At 38.9% G+C, this 15564-nt stretch overlaps 1 protein-coding gene across 2 annotated transcripts in view; it reads right to left on the reverse strand.

Moving 5' to 3' along the window:
• Window positions 1-15564, reverse strand: part of LOC149018987 (signal peptide peptidase-like 2) — a 109124-nt gene that overhangs the window by 53691 nt on the left and 39869 nt on the right. For both annotated transcript variants that reach the window (XM_089153079.1, XM_089153080.1), the window contains exons 5-10: window positions 4696-4853; window positions 3717-3890; window positions 1020-1054; window positions 742-898; window positions 175-228; window positions 11-103 (exon numbers count right to left, since the gene is read on the reverse strand). In XM_089153079.1, the coding sequence (XP_089009205.1) occupies window positions 11-103; window positions 175-228; window positions 742-898; window positions 1020-1054; window positions 3717-3890; window positions 4696-4853 (671 nt within the window). The remainder of the gene's footprint in view (window positions 1-10; window positions 104-174; window positions 229-741; window positions 899-1019; window positions 1055-3716; window positions 3891-4695; window positions 4854-15564) is intronic.

Here is a 15564-nt window from a genome sequence, read left to right on the forward strand (position 1 = left end):
TTAGACTTACCGTAACCATAACACTTTTACCAAAGATGTATGGCGACAGAAAGACCCAAAATATGTCGTAAACAAATGCAGAACAAAGAAGTACTGCAGCAACCTGGATAGAAAGAATAATAATCAGAAGGTCTGCAGTACAAGTACAAACTACCTGATGCTTCATTTGCATACCATTATATTTGGCAACCTAGCAACTTGCAGTATTTTAATCATCAAACAGATACCCTGTACATAAAAAAGTTGAGCTTTAGAGAACACAAAAACAAAAACTTCAAGGATTAGTTTCAAAGCAATGCAACAGCTGACCAAACAACGCAAATTAAAGGCAATGATCTGGGTGCAACATAAGCAGAGAAGATTGAACTACCTCCACAAAATAAAATAGTCATGATTGGAACTTATTAAATATCACTCTCACTGCCAACTATATGATAATTGCCCTTCTATGACCTATTTAAACTGGTTTGGGTAGCTATATTTCGTGTGCACACTACAATTTTTGGTTTTTCACTATATTTATTTAGATATCATTCGTCTGATTCAGGAGGAAACCACCACTGACTGCCTAGCATACATGAGACAATATGGCACTATGTCAGCATGCTTCAACAGCAATAAAATATATGAGCAAGGAAAAGCATATTGGTGGTATATAGAATACCAACTAGAAATACTCATCACAAGCACTGAATGAAAGCAAAATTAGCACCCCCATAATAGACAATATATATAACCTACAAGTAAATCTTGAAAGATCCAGGCATATGATGCATGCTGCTTCACGGCCCAGAAAATGGCAATTGCAGCACAGAAGGGATATACTAAAACAGAGAGGATGGTTGTTTCCCCAAGCACAGGAAGGTGTACAGTCTTCTGGCCACAGTTTCTGCATATTCTGCAAAGAGAGCAACAAAAGGACTGAACAAGAGGATAGAATGAAAACTGGAAAAGTACCTAGGAAAGAATATAATGAACTATCTACAAGTTCAGTACAAAATATATCCTCTTAGGTATACCTCCGAATCAGAGTTACTATGCAAGCGCAAGTTCCCTGAAAAACAAATATTGATGAGTCAAAACATAAATAAGCCATGCACGTAAACTAGCATAACCCTAGTTATCAAGCATCGCCATAGCAGCACCTGGCATTCTAGCTCCTTGGAAGACTGGCAGTTGGATTGCTGCCTTAATGGACCTAGGATTTTTGTACCGTCTCCAATGCCATGATTGCCTTGATAACTATGAGCTCAACAGTTACAAGATTGGGTTATTCAACCCAGGAAATCGATTGACCCGAGATTTGCACCCATTCTTTTAATATAATTTTAAAAAATGATGCAGAATGACAGCTTAATAAGCCCATTTTTACTCAAATGATCACTGATCAGCCCCCTTATTTGGGAAAAACCATTCATTCATTCTCTTAAAGGAAAGAGGATGCAGTATTTCATTTGTTTATTTCTAGTTGTGCTGTATTAACTACAGTTGCTTGGAAGGCTCATTTATTAAGCCTATGCAGATGAAGGTGGTACCAGTAAATGGCCATTGATAAACCTAAATGGACAAGGTGCAGCGTTGTGGCCATTGTTTCGATTCACACTGTTTGTGGGTTGCAGATAGAGCACAATGGGAGATTGTCCCAAGATAAAATGACTGAAATAAATGGGATATTTGCCTATGCTATTTTTGTTTTTGTCTTGGTTTCTTTCTTTTGACTGGCATTTACCCAAAAAAAAAAAAAAAAATTTTTTTTCCTTCATCCTCAAAAAAATTTTATATAAATTTTTCCCATTTTTCCCCTTTTTTACCTTTTTAATAGAGGTTTCCGATTACTAATCATGAATATAGGTAAAAAAAAATGGATCTGTAAGAAAAAGGAATTATCCGAAACTTATTCCTAGAATTCTATTTTTTGTCACCAAAGAAAGTCCTATTCTTCTTATGATTTTATCATTCCGATAAACTAAATAATTGTTTGTCACAATAAAATAACTGAACTTAATGCTCTACTTGATTGATTGAAGTTTGATTCACGGGAAAGAAACCGTGGAGCTGAAATAACTCACTCAGAACATCTTTTAAAAGATTACGCGGTACGATTGGATCGAATAAGCCCTTTTGGAATAAATACTCAGCCGCTTGTGAACCATCAGGTACTGTCTTATTCAATGTTTGTTCAATTACTCTTTTACCCGCAAATGCAATGTAGGCATTTGGTTCGGCAATAATAATATCTCCTAACATACCAAAACTTGCTGTCACCCCACCGGTTGTGGGAGATGTAAGGATTGATACATAGAATAATTTTTTATTTGATTGATAATTATATAAAGCAGAAGATATTTTAGCCATTTGCATCAAGCTCAAACTCCCTTCTTGCATGCGTGCTCCTCCGGAAGCACACACTATAATAAGAGGTAAAGATCTATTAGTAGCATACTCGATCAAACGGGTGATTTTCTCGCCTACTACGGATCCCATACTACCCCCCATGAACTGAAAATCCATAACCCCAATTGCTACGGGAATACCATTTAGTTGACCTATGCCTGTTTGAACAGCCTCAGTTAACCCTGTCTTTCGTTGATAAGAATCGATACGCTCTCTATAAGGTTCCTCCTCTGAATGAAATTCAATGGGGTCCATAGAGACCATGTCTTCATCCATAGGATCCCAAGTACCCGGGTCAATCGAAAGTTCGATTCTATCTGAACTACTCATTTTCAAATGATATCCACATTGTTCACAAATATTCATTTTTGCCTTAAAAAATTTCTTATAATTTAATCCATAACAACTTTCACATTGAACCCACAAATGCCTGTATTTTTTATTTATATCGATATCATCATATCCTTCTCTTATATTTATATTGAAATCACTGCCGTTCGTGCTAGTGCTAGTTCTTATACTTATACTATAACGCCCACTTTCACTACAAATATAACTAGAAATGTAACTATCATTGTAATTGTCACTACCACTTGAAATGGAGCTATAACTATCAATACTGATTTCAGAACGAAGATAATTTTCAATGGAACTATTAATGTGATTATTCCAACTATATTTAGTATCATAGATGTAACGATCGTAGTATTGATTGTTACTGTCACTCTTAGACCTATTATTAAGATAATTAGAATTCCGATAACTAGAAAAAAAAACTTTCTAGTTCATTCAGAAAAGAATGATCATTGTCAATCTCAAAAATTTCATTTTCAATATCCAAATATATAGAATAACTGCTCCCATTACTATCCCGAACTTAGAAAGTGTCATCAGAGATAAAACTCCAAATATCTCTGACATCGAATAAATGATCAACATTACTACAACTAGAACTGTCATTATCACTCCAATGATGAATGTTTTTATTCATATCATTTAGAACGGGGTCTTCACTTCCGCTGCTATTGGAAATAGCACCAAGCCTGTCCATTGATTTATTTAGCCCACATCCGCGTTCGAATACAATTTTAGCCCACATCCACATCCATTTCCACTTGTTTCTATTCTGTACATTTGTTTAAACTTGTAATACAATTTTACAGCGCTCATGCTAGAATTTACGTACATATTGACAGAACTATTAATGCATTACAAAGCATTGACAACATTTCAATTACCTGTGCTGTGAGATTTATTTTTATGCAATCACTACTAGTTTCTCTCACAAAATATGACAAAAGAGTCCAGGAAAACATGTGTACCTCAGAACTACCAATGCAGAAAATCACGATCACCACCCAGATGAACCAGGACGAGATAAAGTAGAAGAGTAGCAATAGAAATGTAGACGCTGATACGACAAATATTACAGCACCCTTCACATTAATATCAAGGATTTCTCCCTCAGAATCAGCTGTTTTGGCATTTGAAGATCCCTAATCAATTAAAAGTAGAGATAAATATAATACATCAATTGCATCTGATATACAATAACAAAATTTTTAATGAAAATAACAATTTGGATCAAATTATCTGTTACTAAAACCCAGTACCTAATTATGCACAGCCAATGAAGCAAAAATCTAATTTACAATGACGATAATATTTTATGAACTCAAAATGCTCACTGATAACTCTAGGAAATCGAGTTATTTCTAATGCTTTTAGGCATGCAGTAGCTTGACTTAGAAGTTATTTATCTTATTTTTCAATGCACATTCTTACTTAGTGTACTTTAGAAAGTCCTAGTACTTTTTGCTTAGTGTAGTTTTTTTATTTTGTTTTTGTAGCAATTTTTCTTTAGTTAATTGATGGAATTGCTCAATCTTAATTTTCTTGGCATTGAAGGAAGTGAAGAACAATGGCATGAGATGTGAGTAGTAGACAGAGAAATGGCAAGAGATGTGAAAGAGAGTGGAAGGCAGGAAGAGGAGTGGTGGGGCTTGAGGAAAATTTTCCAAGGATTTGCTAGATCTGTAGGTCAGATTTGTGGCTTTGATACCACGTTGAATGGTTTGAGCAATCCTAACTTATGTCTAATTGACATCGTAGGCCTTTATTTATATTAATAATATGACAAGAAGAAGACAAATATAAAGTGGGACTAGTACAATAAGAAATCCTAAACAGAATGTTTCAAAATAATCGCACATATCAGTAACCATAATGAACTTTGGAAGGAAAACTAAAGAATAAGAAAAACTCTCCACATCAATATCTGATATAGCAAACAAATGGTACCTTTGGTGTCAACTCATCACAGGGATCATCCTTTGGTCCACAAGCAATGAAATCAGACCAAATAGATGCCAAGATAACAGTTCCAACAGCCATCATCCACAAAAAAAACTGTGACCAATCCACTTCTGGACTGTCTGGAGAATATAACAGAAGCTCCACTGCATTGAAAAATAAATTATTACAAACAAAAGGATTTCATTAGCATTAAGCTAAAGCCGGGTCTGCCAGAAAAATGATGAGTTGATACTTCATACTTCACCAGAAGAACAGAAAAGAGAACTATATATCCTTTACATAGGAACAAAATACAAGCAAAATGATCTGACTGGAACTTTGTACCATATGATATCATCAAGGATCCAGTATCTTCAAATAAGGTTGAACCATTCTTCATCAAATCCGGAAGCCGAGACATCAACAAACAATTTGTTGTAAGCATCTACTATGTGAGTAATAGCAACGCTGATCTGTAGTATAATTCTTCTTTTTTTCTTCCCCAAATATAATGTAAGGCCAGAAGTCTGTCAAGTACAATCTCAGTTTTATTGTTATGTTCCGTTGGTCTTAGTTTGTAGTTGATTAGTGAGTGGTGTTTTGGGTATTAGTTGGCAGAATTACTAAAAGCCAGTTTTAAGTTGCAAATCTCTTTGGTTATTATAAATACATTATCAAGCTCATTGTTTGAGTAAGTAAACTTTATAAAACCTGGACTACATTCATCTAAATTCTTCACTGTCTTTCACTTCATCTTACTCTGGGGTTAGTGCTTGATCAATGCATTAATATTGTTCACTTCTCAACCCCATTTTCTAAGTTTATGACCCAAAAGGTATGCTTATAACACACCACAGCAAAATGGTGTAGCAGAAAGGAATAACCACCACATGATGGAGGTCAACCCAGTCCTTGATGTTTAAACTGAAGGTTCCTAAAAGACTAAAATTTTCTGGGCTGACGCTGCTCTGGCTGCAGGCTCTCATAGATCGCATGCCTTCATCCATTTTACAAGGAGGTATTCCTTATCCTGTATCTTGTTCCCTCCCACCTCGTTATTTCCTGATCCACCGCGTATTCTTTGTTGCACTTGCTTTATTTGGGATCATCATGACTCCTAGGTTGTTCGAATTGGATCCCAAGGCTTTGAATTGTTAGGAACCCATGTCTCAAAAATTAACAAGATTTCATTACTAGAACAATAAGGAACAAGATAACAACGGTTTTGATGGTGCCACTCACCCTTTACACCTCCCAAATGCCGTCCACGGCCATACACAAAATAACCAATAACCTCTCCTCTCAATTTCCATCTATTTATAACCCATCATGTGTTAGTTATGTTAACTCTCCCCCACTCTTTCTTCCACTTGTCGTCATCCCAAGGGCCCCCCTCGAAATTCACCTTGTCCTCAAGGTGAAGGAAAATTAAACCTTTGGTCTTCACATGCTTGCCACAGCCAAGCCATTTCGGCTACATTCACAGAGGTCCAATTGCAGGTCCATTTCCAAAGACACATGTGCTGTCTAATACCATTACATAGTTGAATGGCCTGCAAAGGTCTGTTCTTCGCACTTTTCACCAAAGCCACAGAAATTTCCCTCTCAGTGCCCTCTTCAACCGCAAACAGCAGGGATCCAATATGTTTCCTTAGTCCCTAGTGGTGCAGTATGGAGGTCATTATACTAACTAACGGTAGCTATAATTGTATTGTCAAATAAAGCCTCACTGTCACTGAGTCCAGAATCTGTACTGCAGTTAACTCCTACAACGGTCAGCTGCATATGCACAATACGATTTTAACTCAACTAGTCGCCCATCAGTTTTAAATTGAACCAGCCAGTGGACATAGTAATTTCCTGCAGAGTCCCTCACTTGGCAGGTTTTGGTTCCAAAGAATGGCAGTGTTGTATCCACTATCCCCAATATCCGACAGCACCTTCCTTACAACTCCCACAGCCAACGAATCCACTGAGAAAACAGATCCAAGGAGTTTCAAAAATATCCCAAACAGAACACATGGTCTTCTCAAAGGATCAGAACGCTGCTCGTCAGTACCCCTTAAGCATTTCACCAAACACCATAGCCGGGTTGATGCAAACCAACCCAACATTCACAAACCCTGCAAGCCTCGAAGTGCGGTTTTCTGGGATTATAAATGGCGTCTCCAAGTTCAACGCTGCCAGTACCAAAAGGAATCGCAGAACGAGTAAGAACAACGTACTTTAGAGGCTATATCTGCCCGGATTCTGGTATTGAGGTTGATGTTGGAAGTTTCCTCGTAAATAGGAACCATGGTTAAGTCTCTGTTGCTCGCAGTTCCTCCGGGGTTGTCTTCTACAAAGCTAAACCACACCACAGTAGTCGGAATCATGGTGGGAGATCTCGCGAGATATCTCGCTATTTTGACATAGCGAGACAAGAGGAGAGGGGAGATCTGCGAGATGGGAGATCTCGCCACATTTCTCCAAGATCTCACCATATCTCGCCGAGATCTCGCCATATCTCGCCTCTCTCTCGCTGCAACCATAAAAAATTGCCAGAAACTTGATTTTTTGTCGGAATTTGTTGGGGATTCAACTTCTAAACATCTTTAAGACATCTACAACATCAAATTATCATCATTCAAGCCTATTTCAACTAGATCTACAACAAAGGTAAGATTTTCCCCCAACTTTGAATTTTTTTCAAATAGAATATTCTACAATGGGTGTGTGAGTTTAGAGTAAATATATGTTGATCCACAAGCTTTGATCTAACTTTCATGGAAACCAATTTAATGTGACATTTAAACCTATATGTGACATACTATAGTGATGAGTTGACTTGGGAGTCATATGTGGCCACCATTCAGAATCAGTTGATGCGAGAATCTTTGAGTGATACTCTTCTTTGTCTTGTAGTCTTGTAATCTTATTACTCACATACTCTTGTGATTGTGATTGTGAACTTATGGATTATGATTTATGACTTACTAAAAGTCTAAAATTTGTTATGGTTGTAAAATTTTGAAGCCATTTAAGTTCTTTGATAGTTTGATGTGTAATGTATTTAATACTTTATAATTGATAACATGAATTACTTGATATCTCTACATTTTGGTTTTACACATAGGGTTGACTTAGAAGACATAGTTAGGGTTATTTTCTCACAATTCTAAGGCCACCAATGTGTTCAAAAGGCCTTAAATAGATGAAATACCAAATTTCAGCCCAACCGGGGCCCTAAAACCCACCGAGATGGGTCACCGAGATTACGCCAAAATTTTGGTAGATCTCAACCGAGATCTTGCCATCTCGGTCGAGATCTTTCTATTTTGGAGTGGCGAGATCTCACTCGAGAGCGAGATCTCCCACTATGGTCGGAATCTAAACAAAGCTCCTCCGGCACCGCCCTCGGCCCTCTCTATTTTGAATTCACATGCTTGCTCAACACAATGGGGGAAGATCGGAAGAACAAGGTGTGAAATCTCGGCAAACCTCGCCGGTTCGCTGGTTGCCGAAACCAGCAAAATGGTGCGAGATTTCGCTGACTTTTGAGTTTAATTTCGTCCAAAAAGGAGAAAACCATAATAAAAATAATTAATTGCTTTGGTGTACAGCTGTAAAAAATCTTTAATTGCCCCTATTAATTACCTATGTAAGGTGGTAAGGGTAAGGCGAGCCATCATCCCTCATCATTAAATGCTTTACCACGTGTGTGGTCAACAAAGCTCAGCGTTATTCAGAGTCTCAGACTCATTCTTTCATTTCTTCTCATTTCTTCTCACAAAGTTGCAAGGTGTTTCCTGTTTCCGACGATCTGCATCAAAGGCTCAAAGCCATCGTCATGGGCAATGACAACCACCATCTCTAGCAACTGTGAACTCAACGAGCTCTCCTTAGTCTCTCCTCTCACTTCTTTTCTCTCTAAACACTAAAATGATGCATTTATTGTCTATTTCAATATTCTCTCCATCATTGTTCTCTACAGAAATGGTAAGGGTTCAGTTTGATTCGAGGATTCGAACAAAAGCGAGAGATCCGGTGACGTCCAAAGGCAATTTTTGGTGCATTTCGCTAGTTAACCGGAAAATCGGCGATTTTGGGAAAATTCATTTTCACCAGCCATTTTGGTTCACCATTCACCAAAACGGCCGAAATTCAACGAAATTTCGCCAAATTTCGCAAAGAGGTTGTACCTTGCGGAAGAAGAAGGATCAATGAATTCCCATAAATGACCCTGTTCAGCCATTTTGTTTTTGGGCCCCAGGTTGAGTACCATTTAACCCAACGGTTGACATGGGCCTACAGTTATAACCTGTATTAGGCCCATGACTTGGGTCATGAAGCTTCAGCCCATAACCAGGTAAAAGGGCTGTGTTTTTTTCAGGTTGGTGCGGCTTTTAAAGGCCCACTCCCCCATCTTAATTTCCTAGCCTAACTACAAAGCTGACCCATGGTCAAGGGTCTAACCGGCTTGAACAATGTTTGGACCAGCACCAGCAGTCCAACCCTTGTCTTCTTCCTCTCCTTTCTTTAGATCCCAACCCTCAGTTTCCTCCAGATTCACTACCATCCTTGTCTGATTCCAGCAACCACCTCTATGTGGGTTGTTGGCAACTAAACATGAGAAAGATCTTGCTAGATTTCACTCTGTAACCACACCCACTATGTAAAATTGTTTATGTGCTCTCTGGTTTGTAACCACCCAAAACTTCCTCCCGTCGAAGCTTACTCGCAACCAGTTTCACTAGTGCTCACATCTACCAATGTCTCTTCCCTCTGGCCCACTGATGCTTTTGCACCCTCTTTTACCATTACCTCTTCTTCCTCCTTTTGTGAAGTTTGGAAACCAAGTCAGATTACAAAAGTAAATCTTGTTATTACTGAAGGCACAATATCGTTTGATAAAATTTCCAAAAATCTCATAATTTTCTAGATTTGGGAGTCATCGGAGCCTCCTCTAGTAATTCGGGCCTCATCCTCTACTTAGTGGCTCTGATGACTCTCATTGATTGGGTGAGGGATAGGGATGAACCCGTGTTGGACCAGCCTTGAGGGAGGCCAGACAGAGAGATTGCTCGTCATGTAGGGGTTGATGTCGATCCATTCATGGCATCTGTAGGGAGGCAAGCACACCCACAGGAGGCAGTTGTTTTGTGGATAATGATTGGGCGATGGCCCTAGCTACGCACAACGATGAGTTTGTGCCTTCCACATGCGTGCAACGGCGCAAGATCTAGATGAGACCCTCGCTCCTAGTCAGACTCAACATGGGGATGATAATGATGATGATGGGGGTGGTGATGATGGGGGTGGTGATGATGGGAATGGTGGGGATGATGATGATGATGGGGGTGGTGATGATGGGAATGGTGGGATGACGGTAAGGCAGCATATGATGCTAACGATGGGGATTATGATGGTGATGATAATGACGATGGTTGTGGTGGTGGAGAAGCACTTGTAGGGCATATGGCAATTCCACTACTAGAGACAGTTCCCCCCCCCCCTCGAGATACACTAGGGAGGGTCACTTCACCCATGCCACACAAGATGCAAATCATGGTGGGGATACATCTGGTGGTCGTCCTACAACCTATAGCCGGAGGGGGAAGGGGAAACAACATTGACATGGATATGAGGATGACACCTCATCATACCAGTCTTACCATCCTATGGATGTGGGCAGCTTGGCAAGCTCGATGGGATCCATTAGCTTGGATGAGTCCAAAGGCTCCACACTTAGAGGATCTAGATACTAGAAACCCATAGATTCGTAGTCCCACAACAATAATATAGAGAGTGTTGCATCTACTTCTGGGGCTTATGTTTATGGACCTTATGGTAACCCTCCCAATTATCACACACCAATGGAACACACTCGGACTTATCCTCTAGGCCTTGACAAGACGGTATATGGATACCAAGGTGCTACTTATGCAGATCCTTGCTAAGGGCCACAAGCATTTATGGAGTCCATCTTCAGCGTTCAACCACCACTAGGTACCATAGCCATCTCTTCTCCACATGCATATTGCATGTTCCCTCAAATAGGATATCTTAGGCATGTGGATGACAAAACCTACAAAGCTGTAGTGGTTGACTACATTAACAACCATAGGGGGAACATGCCATGGGATGTGTATGTCTAGTGATCAGAGGAGAGAATCATACAAGCACAATACCACTCGGCCCATGGGATGGATACATCGAGGCAATCATCTTGCTATTGAGACGATGGAGCCACCAATAGCATAGTAGCCACTACTAGTATTAGGTTATTCCTATTTATAGGTTTCATGTGATTGTAATATGTAATTCATTCGGATATCGTTATGTTATACGTTTATAATGTTTTAGTACAAGTTGTACTAACTTCTGACTTCTACACTTGTATAGTTGTGCTTGACTACTTGTATAGTTGTATAATGAATTTTAGTTGTTGTATTTTTTTTTTCTTGCATTTTAATGAAGATCTCGGTATTCTCTTGCATCATTTGCATATTTACATTGGTTAACATTCATGTTCCAGATATCTTTCGCCCACATTCAGCCGGGCATGTGCCAATAAAGAACACCACTTTTGGTTGGATTTTAGGCAAAAACAACACTCCTAGGGTGTTTATTAGACTCAAATTAGACTGGGCACCGAAATCAGGGTGGCAGGACCCTACATCTTAAAAGAAGATTCTGAACTTTCATTGAAATTTCAGAATTTTGGTCACCAATATGGGAGAAATTTCAAACCTTGATTATGAGTTATGACTACATGTGGAGGAAGTATATCCTGGGAAAAGGCATTCGAGTGTTTACCTAGTAGGTTTATTAACATGGACAGAGCAAACACAATCAAAAACTTTGGAAGAAGAGAGAAGCAGGAAACCTAAATGGGATTTGGAGCCAAGAAATGAGACTGATTAGTAAGGCAACAACATGAAGGGCATTCGACTGAAGTCTTGCAAACATGCATAGAAAATAGCAAACTCCTAGTGAATCAGACAAATCTATGATATTAGATGAAGTATACACCAGGATATGGTATACATAAGCTACATTGGGTCCAAAACTAAATTATTGTGCTTTGCATGGGGTCGGCTACTCGGCTAAATGGATCCCTAACCCAAAGAAAGGTATGAAATACAATAAAAATAAAGAGACAAAAGACATTTTATGTTTTCTAAAGGAAGAAACAATTTAAATACAGGAACACCTATGCTAAATGATGTAAAATGTTTCCAAGAGTTTCACAGGGCCTAGTGTTGCTTCCCAAAACCCTAGGACCCCTAATTCGAACCAGGTGGCTTTTGGTAATTTTGCCTATTTTCGTGCTGTCTAGGTCTAGGTCCCATTGAGTCCAATTTGTTTTCTGGACCCTGTATATATTTTAGTTTTCTTATTTGTATGTTCATATTATTTTTATTTTCTTTTATTTGAGTCTATATTTTGCAAGCAATTGAAGAGTCCTTGTTTGTGTTGGATCCCTAGTTTGTGAAGGGAGTCCAGTAGAGTTGTCCCAGTCCTTGCAAGGAACCAACATCTACTCTGGAGTCCTCTAGAGTAAGTTGTGAAGGTTCCTTGTGCAAGTTCAATCCTAGTCAATTAGTAGTTTGAGTTAGAATTGGATAGCCAATTAAAGTTCTAATTGGTTTTTTATGATTTCTTTTCGGAGGGTATAAATAAATTATTTTGTATTGAACAAGTTGAATTGAATGAATATTTGAGTTTGGAGGAAATCTAAGTTGTGGTCTTCTTGAGAGGCCACAACAGCATTAGGACTTCTTCAGATTCCAGCATTGTTCTTCAAAGCTCAAACAGCAATTCAACAATTATAGCAGCCTACAACCAATTCCAAGTGTAGCCCCTCCCCCTCCCTTACCACCCCCACTTCTCCCTTTCCCCAAACCCACATTAGTCTCCACCACCCTTCCCCTCCATCACAAACCGCCCCAATCCCACTCTAAACCCTGCGACGCCTTAAGTATCCTCCCCCTTCAACCCTAGCTCATCCCCTACCCTCCACCATGGTATGAAAAATTGCCAAAACTTGGTAATATTTCGGTGTTTCAGTAACTAGCAACACAAAAATGGGGGCAAAACCAACATCCCTAAATGTCGCCAATAAATCGTCGATATTCTGCCAATATTTTGACCACTCCGTTGGGCGATATTTTGAGTTTGATTCGTTTTATCGGCGATATTTTGCCAATTTATTGCCTATAAATGCCTGGTTTTGACGAACTTTCAGCTCATTTTTCCGAAGTTTCAAGAGTTGTTTCCAGAGCTTATCTTCCCTCAATGTTGGTGGTTCTTGCTATTTTTTCGTCATCTGGGGGTGGTCCTTGCTTGATTATTGCATGCATTGCGTCAATCAAGCAGCGTTTCGATTGATTCTTGGAGAACTTCATCTTAGAGGTAACCAATGGTCTCCAAACTTATTGTGTGCATCGCGTCAATCAAGCACATTTTATCTTATTGTGTGGAGATTCTTCCCTACTACTGACATTATTTGGATAATGTCCTTCAAATTATTGTAGCTGCTATACTTATGGACATGGTTCAACTTCACCATTGCCTATTATTCTCGCTGTTGGATGGTTCATTTGACATGAATATTGTTTACTTAAGTGGTTCCTGATTATTTCAAGGTAAAGTTCTTTCGGTGTCTATCGGCATCTATTATTGCTTGATATGCTCAAGTGTAATAAAATTTCTTGATATGTCCTTGTTGTTCAAGGTCATTGCTATGTATACTCCAGCTTCAAGGGGAGTATTAATATTTCACTTCCTATTTTAGCTTAGGTTTCTATTTTGGTTATTTTCTATTTTGATTACCTTGTAATTTTCTTATTGCTTGGTTGACAAGTAATGTCCCTAGGATAGTGTCATTTTAAGTAAATTTGAGAGATTTTATGCAATATGTAATTTTGCTTTTTCTATAATTTAGTGTAGGAAAGTTTTCCTAAACTTAAGATTTGATTTTATATTATAAATAAAGTATTAAGGGAAAGCCTCAAAACACACACAAGCTCTCTCTCTTTTTCTTCTCTTCAAATTATTGGGCTGGTTACAGGATCCTAAAATTCTAACAGCAACATTTTACCTAACCCTAGAGACCCCTATATCCCAACCCCAACTCCAATTAACACACCCTCTTAGGATTAGCTTCCCCACCCCCTTTCCTGCACCCAACCCCAAACCTGCCCCAATCCAAGAATCCCAAACTCTTTAGGACTCTTCAAACATATCCTAAACAAATAGGACTGACCTAAACCAGCTAGGGTTAATTTGAAACTATAAAATAGCAACAACAGCTCCTTCCCAGGCCTAACTGAAAATGAAAGCAGCATTCCCTAAGCCCTAACTTATAAAACCTAACCTGAAACTCGCAGCCGAACCATCCTACCCTTCTTCCTAACATCTTAAATCCCTGAAGCTTAAACCTAGACTGAAATTCAGACCAGGAAACACAATTACAGCATAGTATTAATCCGTGAAACCCATAGTCCTTCAACCCCAGCCTGGCCGAACATTCCTTGGGTACTGTTCTGTTACTTTATACCCTAACTCCTCTAAGAAATCTCATATAAGACTGCTGACTCACCAAGAGAGGATTCTTGAGTGAAACTAAATCTAGGGCAACATCATTACAAGGTAAACCCTAGAAATTTGGTTCACATTACCAAATCTATCTTCTTATAACTCATTTGGTATTGGATTCTGCTCTCTTCCCAAGTTCATCATCACAACTATCTAATCCTTCTCTTGTTCCTTCCTTTAGAAAGGTAAAGATGCCTCTAGATTGCTAGACCCCCATAGTCAGCCTTCCATTACTGCTTAATCTATAGAATTTGAGATTACAACACATGGCAAGCCTTCTTGAGTTCAAAAAGTCTCTTCTGAAGACAACTCAATATAGGTCAATTGGGTCTATTCCTACCTCCATCATTCTTGGATCCTGGACCCCTCCCTCTCTCCCATTCATTCCCATTTCTCACCCACATTTGGGCCTCCTTCCCCCCACTCCTCTATACTCCTCTACAAGACACCGTATTTAGTTAGCCTCTACCTTTGGCTCCTCCATAACAGCCTCTGCTTGAAACCTTGTCAGAACTGCTAGCCATGTTGTGCCCTGGCTCCGTCTTGTCTAGTTCAAAGGCCATATTCTTCAACATGCCATCACAATGTGACGATTAACAAGCCCTAAACCTTTCACACACACCCCCCCCCCCAAGTCTTTCCTTCTCCACCTCGACTCATAGCTTGAGAACATGCAAGATATCTCACTTTTTCCATTTGGCCACATGAGATGATGGGCGATACAGGGAAGTAGTGAATTGAGATCTCCGTTCGACCAAAGCCAAGAACGAACTCAACCCTTTAAGAGACCTTTAACACGATTAAGAGTTTCACCAGTTTCTTCCCTTCACTTAGTACCACTTATGCCTCACCTATTTTCAGCCAATTCTTCTCTGGATTCTTGGTTGGAGCAGTAATTGTGAGGATCACTAACACTTATACAATACATTTACTAGAACTTCACTCATTTCCAAGCTAATCTACTAGAAGGCAATCCCCATTCTCAAAAAAAAAAAAAAAAAAAAAAAAAAAAAATTCAAAAAATTCTGCTGAAATGTTGTTCATTTGATCTTTCTGATTTGAACTATGAACATATATATTGTATTAAATTTGTTGGAACTTTAAACTTTGAGCATTAATAATATGATGTATTGATTTAATGATGTACACAATAAGGTATTTTGGGGTTTCACTTCAGCATAGCTGTTTCCAACTTGGGGTCCAAAGTGAAACTCACATTTACACTTTCTTTTTAATAGTTTTAATGGCATCACTATGTTAAGAAGGTCTTAGATAGGCAAGACAGCAAGTTTC

This window comes from Hakea prostrata, chromosome 4, assembly GCF_041222555.1.
Source record: "Hakea prostrata isolate BN-2017 chromosome 4, UWA_Hpros_2, whole genome shotgun sequence".
Lineage (NCBI taxonomy): Eukaryota > Viridiplantae > Streptophyta > Magnoliopsida > Proteales > Proteaceae > Hakea > Hakea prostrata.